General features: G+C 39.5%; 1 protein-coding gene across 3 annotated transcripts in view; it reads right to left on the bottom strand.

Moving 5' to 3' along the window:
- Positions 1–3193: 3193 nt before the first annotated feature.
- Positions 3194–14367, bottom strand: part of SHOC2 (SHOC2 leucine rich repeat scaffold protein) — a 107769-nt gene continuing 96595 nt past the window's right edge. For all 3 annotated transcript variants that reach the window (XM_032793533.2, XM_032793530.2, XM_032793531.2), the window contains 2 exons: positions 10462–10579; positions 3194–8476 (listed from right to left, as the gene is read on the bottom strand). In XM_032793533.2, the coding sequence (XP_032649424.1) occupies positions 8268–8476; positions 10462–10579 (327 nt within the window). In that variant the 3' untranslated portion in view covers positions 3194–8267. The remainder of the gene's footprint in view (positions 8477–10461; positions 10580–14367) is intronic.

The following is a 14367-nucleotide window of genomic DNA, read 5'->3' on the forward strand; positions in this document are numbered from 1 at the left end:
TTAAGTCTGATGGATTACATGGGCCCAAAGAGTCAAAGGCATTAACATGACCTTGAAACTGTGGAATAAACAGTGTTAAAGAAGGTTCAGCATACAAAGACCTCAGACTGTTTAGTACCATGGCAAATGCGTTAAACATCTTTAGTGTTTTATTAAAGGCACAGAAAAAAGGGGGAAGGGTTAAAGCATTTAAACTGTAAAGTATTATGCAAGGCTTTCATTTTAACATCATCCCTTGTTCCCTTTCCCTGGAGAGGGTTTTTAGATGGAACCCTCCCCTTACCATCTCTTGGATGCTATTAATGATGGCAATAGCTGTTCTTTTGCAAAAAAAGCAGTCGGTTGAGATGGGCCAGTGTTGTCAGTGTTTCTGAGATTGTTAAAGTCTGATTCCCTTTCCTAGAAGACAAAACAAAACAAAACAAAATACACACAAAAGGTGAAAGCAAAGGACAGCAGAGACAGAAACTGCATTTTTTAGCTCTGGTGTTGGCTCTCACTTGCAATCTCACTGCTGAAAAAACAAAGGCACAGCACTCAGTCTTATCAGCCACTCTGAGACTTGCCAAACTTGTACCAGCGTCAGGCTGTTTAGGGAGGGTGAGTATTGCTTTTAACTGCCTCTTTCTAGTTACAGCAGTGTTGCAAAATATACAGTCTTGGCAAATTGAGCCAGACTCTAATCAAACAGAAGACAAGAGGAGGACAGGATAGAGAATAAATAGGCAGGGAAAGAAAAAGGACACACAATGTGGGTGAGGACAAAGTGTCAGATCTCAGATGATAGTGAGAATTTAGCTGGAGCTGGTGGAGGTGGCAGTGACCTTCAATCTGTCACTTTTTGCATCTCTTCCCCTCAACATTTGTTGTTATAGGTTATTGTGACATTTTATGAACTTTCACTCACTTTCACAGTTGAGCTCACAATTAGGGTACATTTGTAAGCCCAATTATCACAACAGACCCTGGCTTTGTGGCAGCCTGCCAGGTGAGCCGAAGAGGCGCTTAGGAGGATAATTAACATCACAGTGCAGGACACCGGCTGGTCTCACAAACTGTTGTTATACACTTATTCCAAACCATCACCACTTTATTCTGCCAATCTAATTACCTCCTGCTCTTAAGATTTTCTCTTCCTGCAGAAGTTGACTAAGATGACTGGTAAATTAGCTTTGGTGCCATCTGATTTGCTTGACCCCTGGCTATAAGCCCAGCTATGGTTAGACTTTTTTTCCTCCCTGTTGATGCTCTCTACTCCTGGTGACAGACAGTGGTCAGCTGTCCATGGTTTTATTTCTATATCTGCAATCTTTGATACAGGTGATCATGTCCTGCCCGACTACTGTATAGTGGAAGAGACACCTATTCAGTGGTTTTGCTCTTTCTTACCTGATGTGTTCCGAAGAGTAGCAACAGTGTATTTCTCACGCTCACCAAGCTCTCTCTTGGATGTTGCTGTGCCATCTTCCATTCTGTGGCCCTTTTATTTTATTGTCTAAGCACCTACAACATGCCTTGTCTTGTACGAGACAATTAAAAAAAAAATCCCATTAGGCACCTATTGACATTTTTAGGTGCCTAAATACATTTAAATATCTGACTCTGTGATCACTTAAGGCCCCAACTGGGTAATGAATCCTGTATTAGTCCAGGGTCCTAGATAATCCTCTCACCCCACATTCCTTCCTAGCATTTGGATCACCAAAAGAAACTCATCTAAGAGATCCAAACTTCAGACTTGCAGGCCAATGATATAGTGTTTATGATGGAGGATGCCAGAAGCTGGAACTTTATTCATTTTTCACACCAGGCAGTTTCTTGAAATTCGGGATCTGGCACAATGCCCATCAGTTCACTTTATCCAACAAATTATTTGAATAAGAAGCCGATCACGATTGGTTGGGGATGTTGTTTCTGAGTTCCATTAAGTCTCAGTGGTTACTGTGGATAGTCTAGCTGATGCCAATCAGCAGCAGTTTGCTATTAATTCTGGTGGTGGTTGTTTTCAAGTGGGCATGTCTTAAAAACAATTTTTTTCTGAGAGGGATCCAGTAAATAAGGAAAATGTAAAACCAAGTGATGCCTTGTGAGAAACCACCTCCACAGAAAAGGAAAACAAGAGCATTTGAAGAAAAAGAACACAACAACAATGGAGATTTATAAATGGTTTCAGAAAATTCTGAACATTAAAAGCTTAAGAAAGGCCAATTAAAATATTAACAGCTCTCCTGTCAAGCAATGTTAAAGCCATATCTTCCAAGCACCATGGACTTCTCCAATAGCATGAAAAATTGTTTCTACTAGTAGTATAAATATTTCCTCTCACTATGTTTTAATTTAATCAATGAACTATTTTAATACGTTGAATGTGTTTAAAATGAGGGCAATTTCTATTTGTTTCAAAATTAACTGCAGGAGATGGTGTGATTCTTCCTATTATGGTTAATTCAATAAAGTATAGCAACTGCTGCAGTAGTTTCTATATAACAGATTTAACACCAAATTGATTATTTTGTAATGGGGCCATTTTCCATTAATATAATACCTCACATTTATCTTCAGAGCCCATTATGAGTTTTAATTAATTTTCACAAAATATCTGTATTATCCCTACTTTACAGACGGGGAAGTTGACACACTAAGAGGTAAAGTGACCTGCCAAGGGCCACCATGGATGGGAAAGAGGATCAGAGTTGAGATTAGAACACAGGAGTCCCTGGCTCCTAACCCTCAGCTCAGGTTGCTAGATCACTCATAGTGTGCAGATTGACGTACAAGTCAAAGATGTAATACTGTAATTATCAGATGCTTTGGCCAGGTCCTCAGCTGGTGTAAACTGGCATAGCTCCATTGACTTCAGTGCAGCAGGGCTCAAATAGTACAGCAATGAGTGGCAGAGATACCTTTAAGCTAGCTGAGAATCTGGCTCACTATTTTAAAGATACTCAACCATGATAAGCATTTTGATGAGGGGAGAGGAGCTGGAGGGAAGTGGCAGGGGTTGCATCAAGGTTGAACCCTTAAGATGTTCTCATTTAAAAAAAAAGTATTAAGCACTCTCTTTTTGGTTTGCAGAACATGATGTAAATATTTACTACTTGAAACACTGAATATGTATCATATGAGCTATACATACTTGCAAGATAACTTTCAAAGCTACATAATATCACTTTGAAAATGTTTTCTTTTATTAAACCAAATATTAAATCCAGGTGATTTCTTGTCTCTTAAGAACTGTAGTTCCACATCTATTTTCATGTATGTGGTTATTTGGAACTCATTTTGCACTAAAATCCAGTCACTGTTTCTTTTTCCTTCTCAAGAAAATGATCCTATACTGTCTTCTTTGCGCCTTACTATACAATAATATAACATGAAAGTAAAAGGTTTTACCAACATTTGCTTTATAAAGGTGTGCAATTTACATTTTTATGTTTAGAGCAGTTACTGTCATGCAATTTTTGAAGTATAAGTTTCCTGAAATCAGTATACATTAAACTTCATATTTTACTTGGAAAAACATCTTCAAAAGAGTGAAGAGGTATATAATGAAAATGCAGTTCTCAATCATTTTTGTGACACTGCGAAAGTATGATTTACATCCAGGTTAAGTTAGATTTTAACACTAGAAAACTTTCAAAAGACTCAGTGGCAGCTCATTTACAAATATACTATTTATAATGAATGCATTGATACAGAATGACATTTATAAAAAAGCAAGGCAATCTTTTATATTATAGACATAACGATCAACATTACAATAATTCAGATTAAAAGTACATTTTCTGTAGACTGTTTACACTTTTGTTTAGCTTTTGACCACAAATTAATATGGTCAGGTATTTTTTCCACAGCAAAAATCCTGTGCGGACCTGTTTAAGACCTAAACATCAGAATAATAAACATAGTCTTCGGATCGCTAGAATAAAAACAAAAACCGTTAGATACTGTTTGTAGATACTATCATTTGTTTGTAATTGTCCTAACTGTGCCTTTTAAGTTTGTGTGTTGTGCAAATTACTGCCAACTGTACGTCTAATTAAAAGCAAGTTCTGGCATGCCGATTAAAGATACAATTGAGGTGCAATATTGACTATATAAAAATACTCTGCTGCATTCAGATTCCTTAATAATACAAAAGACATGTCCTCCCTTGATATGTTATGATTTTGTATCTATCCTTAAGAGAGAAATAAGGAAAGGAAGAAACACCTGATAGAAGGTTTTCCATTAAAAAAGGTATTCTGCACACTTCCAGGATTAAAGATGGTACTTGAAGTTTTTGCTTTTTAGGCGCTGCAATGGGTTCAAGTACTAACCAGCTGGACAATGTTTCTAAGTCCTGGTTTTTAAAACCATTTAAGTGAACAAACTTTATTGTTCTTTCAAGAAGCTTGAGCACATGATTTCTTACACAATGTTAAAAAACAAAACTGCACAAAAAACCTAAAACCAAAAGAGGCATTGAAGCATCAAATATTCTACAATACAAAGTTGTTTTAAAATAAAGTAACATGGATTTAAGAGTTTCCAACAGCACTGGGGCAAGTTAAAAAACGCCAGGTGTACAACCATATGACCAAACTGCACAGGGTGTGTTCAGCTCGAAGTTTTTGCTTAGGAAATTAAATGTGAGGTGGCCAGAGAGGGAACATTATTTTTATAGTGTTTATGAAAACCAAGCATTTTCAAAGCCAAGAGTTAGCAGCCAAATTTCTATTTAGTCAATTTAAACACAATATAACTTGTTTCAAAACTAAAAGTCATATTGCCAGTTATTCTTCCTTTACATTTAATCAATGTTTTAAAAAAAGACAACCCTTATAATCAGTTTTATACTTATCAGAGTACCATAATACTATACTCTGTAGCATAGTATTTTACTTGTGTTAATCGAGGCATAGTTCATGATAGTGTCCTATAAATACAAGTACTGATACTTCCACAGGCAGGCAATAGAGATCAATTTGATTTGCACTCAGATTTCTAAAGATTGTCAGACTTTTTATAATCTCTTCTTACTTATTTCAGAGATAGCACTACCCACAACAGTATCGCAAGGGACAAAAGTTTTAACAGAAATCTGGCTCACCCCTTTGACCATCTTAGTCTTAAAAAGTACCGACAGAACCTTATTACTCCATCGTGCTCATGCCTCAATACCATATATTTGTCAGAACTGAGTTCTTTCTTCTCATTTTTAATTTAATCAGCATGATCCAAAATTCTTAAACATATATACAAACAAACACAAATCCCACTGAATGGCATTTGGCATTAAAGACAACCTAAAAACTGTACTTAGTTAACAGATGCACAATGCAACATCCTAGAAAATTAAAAAAAGTTGTCAGGTTACAGAATTGTTTTAAGTGATCAAGGTGTCAGATAAATAGCTGAGGGACTAATAACATTTATACATTAAAGCTTATTCCAAGCAAAATGATACTCACCCATTTAACACCAAAATTAAATAACTCATTTCATAAGGAAACTTCTTCAATTCTTGGAGTTAATTCTTTGCACCAGAACTTAGTCTCTCACGCTGTTTGACTCACACTCTCTCTAGACATTGCAAGAATTATTCACTTCAAAAAGTACAAAATTCAATTCCAAAACAGGACTCAGGAGTATTTGGCATTGAAGTTACTATTTTAGCACAGGGATACATTGAAAAATATCCTGTTTTTAACATAGCTATGTTTTAATTCATTACTTCATTCCTGCAAGTGTAATGGAGACTTTTTTTTTTTTTTAAGAGTTTAAAAAGTATTTTTGGTAAGCCAACTTCTCATCCAACCAAGTTTTTGGAAGAGGGGGTCAGCTCCAGTTGTACAGTCATTAACCATGTACCTTAACAAGATGAAGAAATCAGATCAAAATATTTACATACTAAACAATCTTAATTCCGTAAATGCAGCCCAACAGCACCTATACCTGTCTAGCAGTGGCCATGGAAACGCTTCAGGAGGAGACAGCCTGCTATTAGATCCCCTATCACTTGAAATTTCTAAGAAGCATCTAAAATGACTCCTCTTGGGCACGTTTCCTACTTATTACATACCTAAAATCTTGCTCTACTGTAACAGATTGAGACACGAGTTGTCTTATAAATTAAAGGGCAAATTCTCTCATCAAAAATGGGATTAGGTATGCAAACGGAGAACACAACTAATATGCTTTAAGATACAGGGACAGCCACCTTTGTTTTAAGGAATCGTATGAATCAAAAACTGTTTTCCCAAGTGAACTGAGGGAGCAAGAAGTAGGTTTCAGCAGTAAAATTCAGAAGTTAGAGTACAGTCTTCAAAGCTACACATTTCAGCATTCATATTTTAACACCTTACTGCTGAGAAAGATTATCTCCAAGCAGAGCTGTAATAACTAGTTTCTTTTATAAACTAAAATCTAAACTGAAAAGCTACAGTAGATGTAAAAAATAAGAGAGGGGAACGGACGTTACTTGGTAAAATCCAGTGACATCTACAATAGTTTTACAGCACATTTGAGCCCTCTACGGTTTTATATCTCCACCTGCCTTCCATTTAAAAGTTGTTCCTTGTTAATGAAAAAACACCAGACAAAACAGAATGAAAGTTACTGTTAATGCTGGAAAAAACTAGAGCAAAGGCAGTACATAAAATTAAGCATGTCTAAAAGTCAAAAATTATACTCCCCCAAACTTCTGCATGTGAAATAGATTTTTTCTGACATCAACTGATTTAATTTTGTTCAAAAGATACAGTCATCTCTAAATCACAACAATCCAGCAGCAGTTCCATTATGAGTATAAATTGGACAGTTTAGTCAAAATCTGAGATGTAAAACTGCCTTTAGAGTTTCCATCTTAAAGAAAAGGTCATCTTAAACTGGCAATCCAAGTGGAGTAACAGTATCTATTTCACTGCAGCATCTTTAGCTTTCTAAGCAGGCAAGCAAATTCAAATAAAATCGCATGTGAACCACTTACAGTATTTCTACTGAGCTATCAACATCTGTGCACAAATGAAAAGGTGCCTATTTTTAACAGAACGTTTTTTAATACTGAAATTGACAGGATGAGATTTAAAAAAATAGATGTGGTACTGAACCGGATATTTTGAAGCAAGTGCCCCAGCTGTGGGGAAAAGTGCATTTAGTTCAGCAGCAAAACAGCACAGTGTGAAGCTATTGTGCTTGGACACAGAAGTTCCATAATGGAAGGAGGTACAAGGCAAGTCAAGATATAAAACCATAGTACGTTGTTAACCAACCTTAAAACTTACATATATTGCAGTGTTTAAAAGTAAGACATTCATTTATTGTACAAGGACTATGAGGAATCCTTAAAATTGCCTGTTGTAGTTTATGACCCAACACTATAACAAAAAAAGATAATATATATTATTTCCTTGCCATTCACCTATACTGTTAGACCTTATGAATCTGTAACTTCACAAAACAAAAACTGCTCTTCACTGAGACTATTCAATATTTTTACCAATCTGAAAAGGTTACTTGGGCTAGAAAAGACCAACCACAAAAGGCTCAGTTCAGATATGTTATGCCCACAACTGATAACTCAGGGAAGCAAGACTTACAAGAATTCAAGCTTTTTTGACTGCATCTTTTCCACCTAACAGTTGTTTTGATGAGTAAATATTTTTAGTATACAAACCAGCTGATAAAAATTCTTCAACAGAAGCATATAAATTCTAGATTGATTAAAACAGAGCAAATCAAAAAATGAAACAAAATCCAGTGATTTACTCTGACTGTAAACAATATAAAAACACCGCTTGTTTCAAATCTCAAAATAAATTAAAGAAAATCCCATGAACTTCAGGATGTGTGACCCTACCAGGTTTTGACACACAGGAGAGGGAGGAAAACAGAAAAGAAAAGTTCACCATAAAAACATTGCGCATTTTTTGCTAACTGAAAGTAGATCTAAGTAAAAACTACTCTTGTCCCTTAAAATTTAACAACTTTTGAATTCGTTGGCAATTGCTTTAAGTGAACTGGCATTTCCAGATTACTCAGACAAACATCCACCAAATTCAGCAAAGAAAACTTACACAAGCATTTTTACAGAATAAAAAAAAAAATCTAAATGGCTATGATTCCTCTATTAGCAGAAACACATAATGCAGTCTTAAATTTGCCTTGTTATATTATTTATATATTTTATATATAATATAATATTATATGTATATATTATATTATATATAAAGACAACATTAATGCAGTTTGTATTTTGTACAGTGTATGGGACAATCCAATTTACATCAGACCATGGCACGATATGGTCCCTGCATTTTTAGGAACTGAATGATGAAGGAGGGTCCCCCAGCAACGATCTGAGGTGGAAGGTGGCTGAGTGGGCAGTTCTCAATACTCATTATTGACAGTTTGCTGCAGAGCGCCAGCTCAAAGGGAAGGCCATGCAGATTGGGGTTGTCATTCAAATACAGTTCTTCCAGATTCTCCAGTGTACCTGGTTAAAATAAAACATTCATAAATATAAACGTAAATATCCCTTTTGTTTCAAATGGCTTATCAAATGTGAGTAGAAGCTTTCAAACTCACAAGGGAAATTCAATTGGAAATTCTCTACCAGGGAAACAACCCATGTCCACTTCTATTTTTAAGCATAACCTCCTTGCCCACAGGTGCCTAAGTAAGAGTCACATTCAGCTCAATTCTCTGTAGTGACGGTCACCGCAAGGTTTCCACTCAAAGTGTGACTGCTACATAAATCAACCAATATGATGCTGAGCAGAATAGCATTCTCTTCCTTGCCAATGCTTACCTATCTTGGATGCCAAACAGCCAAACTAGATAACTGTATATCCCTATATATAGATTGCATTCCCTACAGATCACGTACACCATAAGCACTGCTCCTCTTCTGAGGGCCGGCTCCACTTCAGATTAATAAAAATGGTTACAAAAAAACGTTTATGATGGCAGGATAGTATTGCACCACTGGTTTGTCAAAGCCTCCCAGTGATGTTGCATTGGGGACATTGGCAGGAGCATTAACTGAGCAAAGACAAGTTTACATAGAGTAATTCTTTAAGGATGGCATGTGGAAAATGATGTACTTGGACACATACTGCAAAATACCGATTAAGAGTTTCAATGCTAATTGGAAGTAGGTATTGTTAGAATTCTTTTACTATTATTTGTATCACTGTAGTTATGATTAGCAGAATTTTTTCTATCATGTAACAGTTCACAGTCGCAGAGTCAGTAATGAGAATATGTAAATCTCTACTGAATACTCCTGCTGCCTTACAACACTCACCTCTTGGTGAAACATCAAAGACCTAGAGGAGAAGCAGAGAGGGTGACAGGAGTATTAGAGGGTTAAAGAGCATGTTGAGGAAGGAAAAGTGTCAGGACCACTGGTGGACTGGGAGAGCGTGCAAAAAGTTCAGAGTACAAGCGGGGAGCCACATGTAGAATCTGAGGAAGATTGGGGAGCCAGGGGGAGAGAATGCAAAGCAGAAAGGGCAGAGTTGAGCAGAACTCTGAGCGCTATCTGATTATTCTACATGAGGCAATCAAATTTGAAAACTTTAATAACCAGTCTCTACACCTCACTAGAGTGCTTTAAATATAGTAATTTATTTTAACTCTATAGATTAGAGTATAAGGCAACTGAACTCAATTAATTTATGATCTAGAATGCATAGAGCCAGGTTTAGCTGAGATTTGGCCCTTCTGACTCCAACACATGTGCAAGATTTGCACTGGCTGTGATGGTGTTTCACTGGAGGTGCTGGGACAGCTGAAGCATCTCTGTTTCCCTCTTCTCTAGCTGTGTGGCACTGTATTTCTCACTCATTTCATGGTGTTTAGGTCTCTTTTTTTAATCTCTTTCCTCTCCTTTCTCTGTATTTCCTTCTGCCCTTCTCTTCTCTCAGCAAGGCAAGCAGCAGTGTGATGATATGCAGATAGAAAGATTTGTAGAAGGTAAGTGCCTCTCCTAGATTCCCTCTGCAGCCCCTTCCCTCACACAAAATTTTACTTCTGCAGCGTGGCCAGAAAGAAAAGTCATAGGATTAGTCTGATTCCTTTCCTATCTAGTCTTTACAAGGAAATGGTTGGAAAGGAAAGTTAACTAACCTATATGCACAATCCTATAAACTTCTCTTCAGCAGAGTGAGAGAAGAGCTTGACAGAGAAGGAAACTACTTAACCCAAGTCAGTTTTCCTCTACAAGTTCTTCACACACAAGGTAATTAATCAGAAAAAGCTAAGTCATTTCTCTCACGAAAATAGAGAAAGCATATAATATTGTAGTGCTGGCAGAAGTTTCAAGCATACCTCCTCACAATAAAAGTTTCGCCTTGAATTTTGTGGCCTCTGTTTCTGAATACAATAAATTCCTATCATTTTGTGTCTCCCAGAGGTATTTGGAGGTTATTGCTTAACCATAGTGTATACTTATATTTATCAGAAATAGCACCTTACCAATTTCTTCAGGAAGGTGTGTGAGAAGATTTTCTCCTAGCCCAAGATGTGTCAGATTGATGAGGTGACCAATTCCTCTTGGAAGGGTGGTCAATTGATTATTAGTCAAGACCAATTTCTGGTAGAGAAAGAAGTTCTTAAAATTACTAACAGTGCCTTCAAACAGCTGAGTAACATCAGAAAATGTAGCTATTGAATCGACAGATTGTATTTCTAGCATAAGGAGGGAAATCTCTAGTTCTCTATGGCATTTAAATTCTCTCAAATATTATTAAACTTAACAATAAACAATATGTATTTTTAACCAAGGATATAAAGGCACTTCATAAGCTTTACTGAAACCTCAGGACAATTCTGGGAAGTCCATTATTTTATTCGTTTTATACACGGTCAAACTGGGGCAGAGAAGTTACTAATCATAACTGGAGGTTCTTTGAGATGTATGGTCCATATCTGTATTCCACACATAGGCACACATGTACCTGAGTTTTTTCAAGCAGCGTCTGTTGATCTGAACACGCACAATATCTCCCCACGTGCTACTGAGCCAGGGTAAAAAGGGCAGTGTGGGTCACTGCCACTCTATTTCCTCTTGTTACTGCAATGTAATCAAGTCCAAAGCAGAGGGGAAGGAGGGCAGGTAGTGGAATACAGATAGGGACCACACATCTTGAAGAACCTCCAGTTACAGTAAGTAACCTCATCTTTTTCTTGTGCAGCTCCCTATATGTATTCCACACGTGGGTGACTTGCAAGCAGAGATCAGCGTGGAAGTGTGTGCAAGGAGGCTGGCAGCAAGGCTGTTTGTAAGATGGTCCTTCCTACTGCCACATCCATGGCTGTCTCGAGTCAGGGAACAGTGTGCTGTAAATGTATGGACAGATTGCCAAGTCGCAGCTTTGTAAATGTCCCACAATGAGATGCCAGATAAGAATGCCATGGAGGCTGCTTGTGGTCATGTGGAGCGAGCTGTAACACTCCCGAGAGGGGGAAGTTTTGCTATCTTATTGCATTTTAGCATGCATCTCCACTTAGAAATTCTCTCTGAGGATATGGCTTGCCCCTTAATCTTTCTACCGTGGTGACAGAGTCAACTTTCTAGTTGGCTTGGTTCTTTTCAGGTAGAATGCCAGGGCACGTCTGACATCAAGGGAGTATAGTTTCTTGTCCTCAAGAGAAGCATTAGGTTTTGGAAAAAAATAGGTAAGTGAATTTATTGGCTCATATGGAATTCGGACACAATTTTAGGGAGGAATTTGGGGTGTAGCCAAAGGGAGACCTTCTTGTGGAATACTATGTAGGGAGGGTCTGCCATCATGGCCACTAGCTCACTGACCCTTCTGGCCAAAGTGATGGCTACCAAGAATGCCACTTCCATGGAGAGGTGGATCATGGCACAGGATGCCATAGGTTCGAAGGGCAGCCCTGTGAGAGCTGACAGGACCAGGTTAAGGTCCCACTGGGGTGTGTGTTTGATGACCAGTGAGGAGGTTCTGATCAAGCCTTTCATAAACCACACTGTCGTCGGGTGCATGAAGATACAGCATCCCTCTACTGGGGGAAGGAAAGTGCTAATCGCTGCTAGGTCTGCATTCGGCGAGCTAAGGGCTAAACCTGATGTTTTCAGGGCGAGGAGATAGTTGAGGATAACCTGAATGTCCAAGCAGAGAAATGGCACCATTTAGCCCAGTGGCACATTCTGGTTGATTCTTTCCTGCTTTGATTAAGGACCTCCTGGACCGAGGCAGAACATGAGCATTCCATGTCTGACGCTCATTCAAACAATGGGCCATGAGGTGGAGTGAGCTTGGGTTTGGGTGCCTGAGCCTGTTCCACAAATGAGTGGATCCTGATGGGTGGGGGTATGGACAGCCTTAGGAGATGCCTGAATCAGAACCATCTGGGCCAATAGGGTGCTAGAAGGATGATGGTGGCTGTGTCTCAGCAAATCTTCTGAAGAACTTGTGGTATGAGGGGAATGGGAGGAGGGAGAATTTATTGGACATCACCCAGGGGAGCTGTAGAATGGCACTCAGAGTCACTGCTGATGGGCGCCTCTGGAACATTACAGGAGACGCTTTCTGTTAATCTGGGATGTAAAGAGGTCCCACAGGGGATTACCCAACTGTGAAAAATGGTTGGTCAAAATTGTGTTGTGTATTTCCCATTCATGGTCTACACGGTCACTTCTGCTTAGTCTGTCCGCTACAGAGTTCTGAGCGCCTGGGAGATATACGGCCTGTAAGGAAACCTGATTTCTGACATACCAGATCCACAGTCTGACTGCCTCCAGGCAGAGGACACAAGATCTCACTCCTCCCTGTTTGTTAATTAGATTGATAGATTAGATACTGTCCAACAGGATTTGCACGTGGAGGGAGCATATGAGGCGAAAGAAAGCCTTGCAGGCTATGCGGACTACTCTCTAGGGAGCCTGGCTTCCCATGGTGTGTCCATGTACCCTGGGCTGCATGGTAGGCCAGTTGAGCACCTCTTCCTGTAAGGGAGACATCCATCACAATGGTGGCCCTCAGTATGGGAGGGCTGCTGGGGGTCTCCACCATGGTCTGGGTCGGGTTGGACCACCAAGCAAGAGAGGTGAGAACTCCTGAGGGAACAATAGCTCTAGAGTTGATGTGGTCCTTGGTCAGCCGGTAGGTTGAGTGGAGCTGGGCAAAAGGTGTCACATAGTTGCATGCAGCCATGTGGCCCACGAAGTAGAGGCACCAACGTAGCATAGTGCAGGGTTTGCGGGTGACATGCGTGATCAGGCTGCTCATCGTGTAAAATCTGTCCACTGGAAGGAAAGCTCTTGCCAAGACAGAGTCTAGCCTTGTTCCTATTAAATTTATTGTCTGTGCAGGTAACAAAATGGACCTGTCTTCATTTATGCAGACACCTAACGAGGCAAGGAGACATTGAAGAGAGTCGATTGTGAAGACAACTTCTTCTTAGGAATGTCCCACCAGAAGCTAACTGTGCAGGTATGGGAATACCGTATTTCCCTGGCATTGTATCTAGGCTGCTACTATCATGAACGCTTTCACAAAGACCCCTGATGCTATCGCAAGACCAAAGGGAGGAGGCAAAACTGGTTTTGTTGCTGTGTAATCTTGAATTGTAAGAATTTCCTATGTGATGGGTGAATGTCCACATGGAAATATGCATCCTTCATGTCAAGAGGTGTGAACTACACCCCCTCCTGGAGGAAGGTGACCATTGATGCCAGCGTAATCACTGTGCATTTCAGCTTCCTGATGAAAATATTGAGCTGTCAAAGGTTCAGGATGGATCTCCACCCTCCACCTTTCTTGGGGATGAGAAAATATGGGGAGCAGAACCCTCTTCCTCGCTACTGAGACGGGATGATCGATATCACTCGCCGGTAGAGAAGGAAGTCTGCCTCTTGTTGATGAATCAATTGGCAGGAGGGGTCCCCCAAGGATGGCCAGGTGGGAGGTTTGTGAGGAGTAAAAGAAAGGAAATCTATGGAGTATCCATGATGGATAATCTCCAGAACTCAACTGTCCATGGTGACCTTGCTCCAAATGCAGATGAAGGTGAGGCAGCCTCCAAAGATGACGGGTGGTGAAGTAGGCATCATCAGTGGTGGTGTGCAAGTTTTGATCTGGATATCAAATCTTTGGATATGCCTTTGGCATGCAATTGGGAGTACATGGACGATGTGGTAGTGGTTGGAGCCAAGAAACAGCCTCTCTGGGATCTCAGTCATTTGCAAAGGAGTTCAGGTGGATGATGGTAGTAAGAGAGAGAAGAAGGTGGCGGCCATGGTCTGAAGGGCTGTTTCTGATGTATTCTCATGGAGGCTGGAGCACCGATCCCAGAGACCTCAGGGTGGATCTCGAGTCATTGAGGGAATGTAAAGACTCAGCTGCCTTTTCACTG

This window comes from Chelonoidis abingdonii, unplaced genomic scaffold, assembly GCF_003597395.2.
Source record: "Chelonoidis abingdonii isolate Lonesome George unplaced genomic scaffold, CheloAbing_2.0 scaffold0027, whole genome shotgun sequence".
NCBI lineage: Eukaryota > Metazoa > Chordata > Testudines > Testudinidae > Chelonoidis > Chelonoidis abingdonii.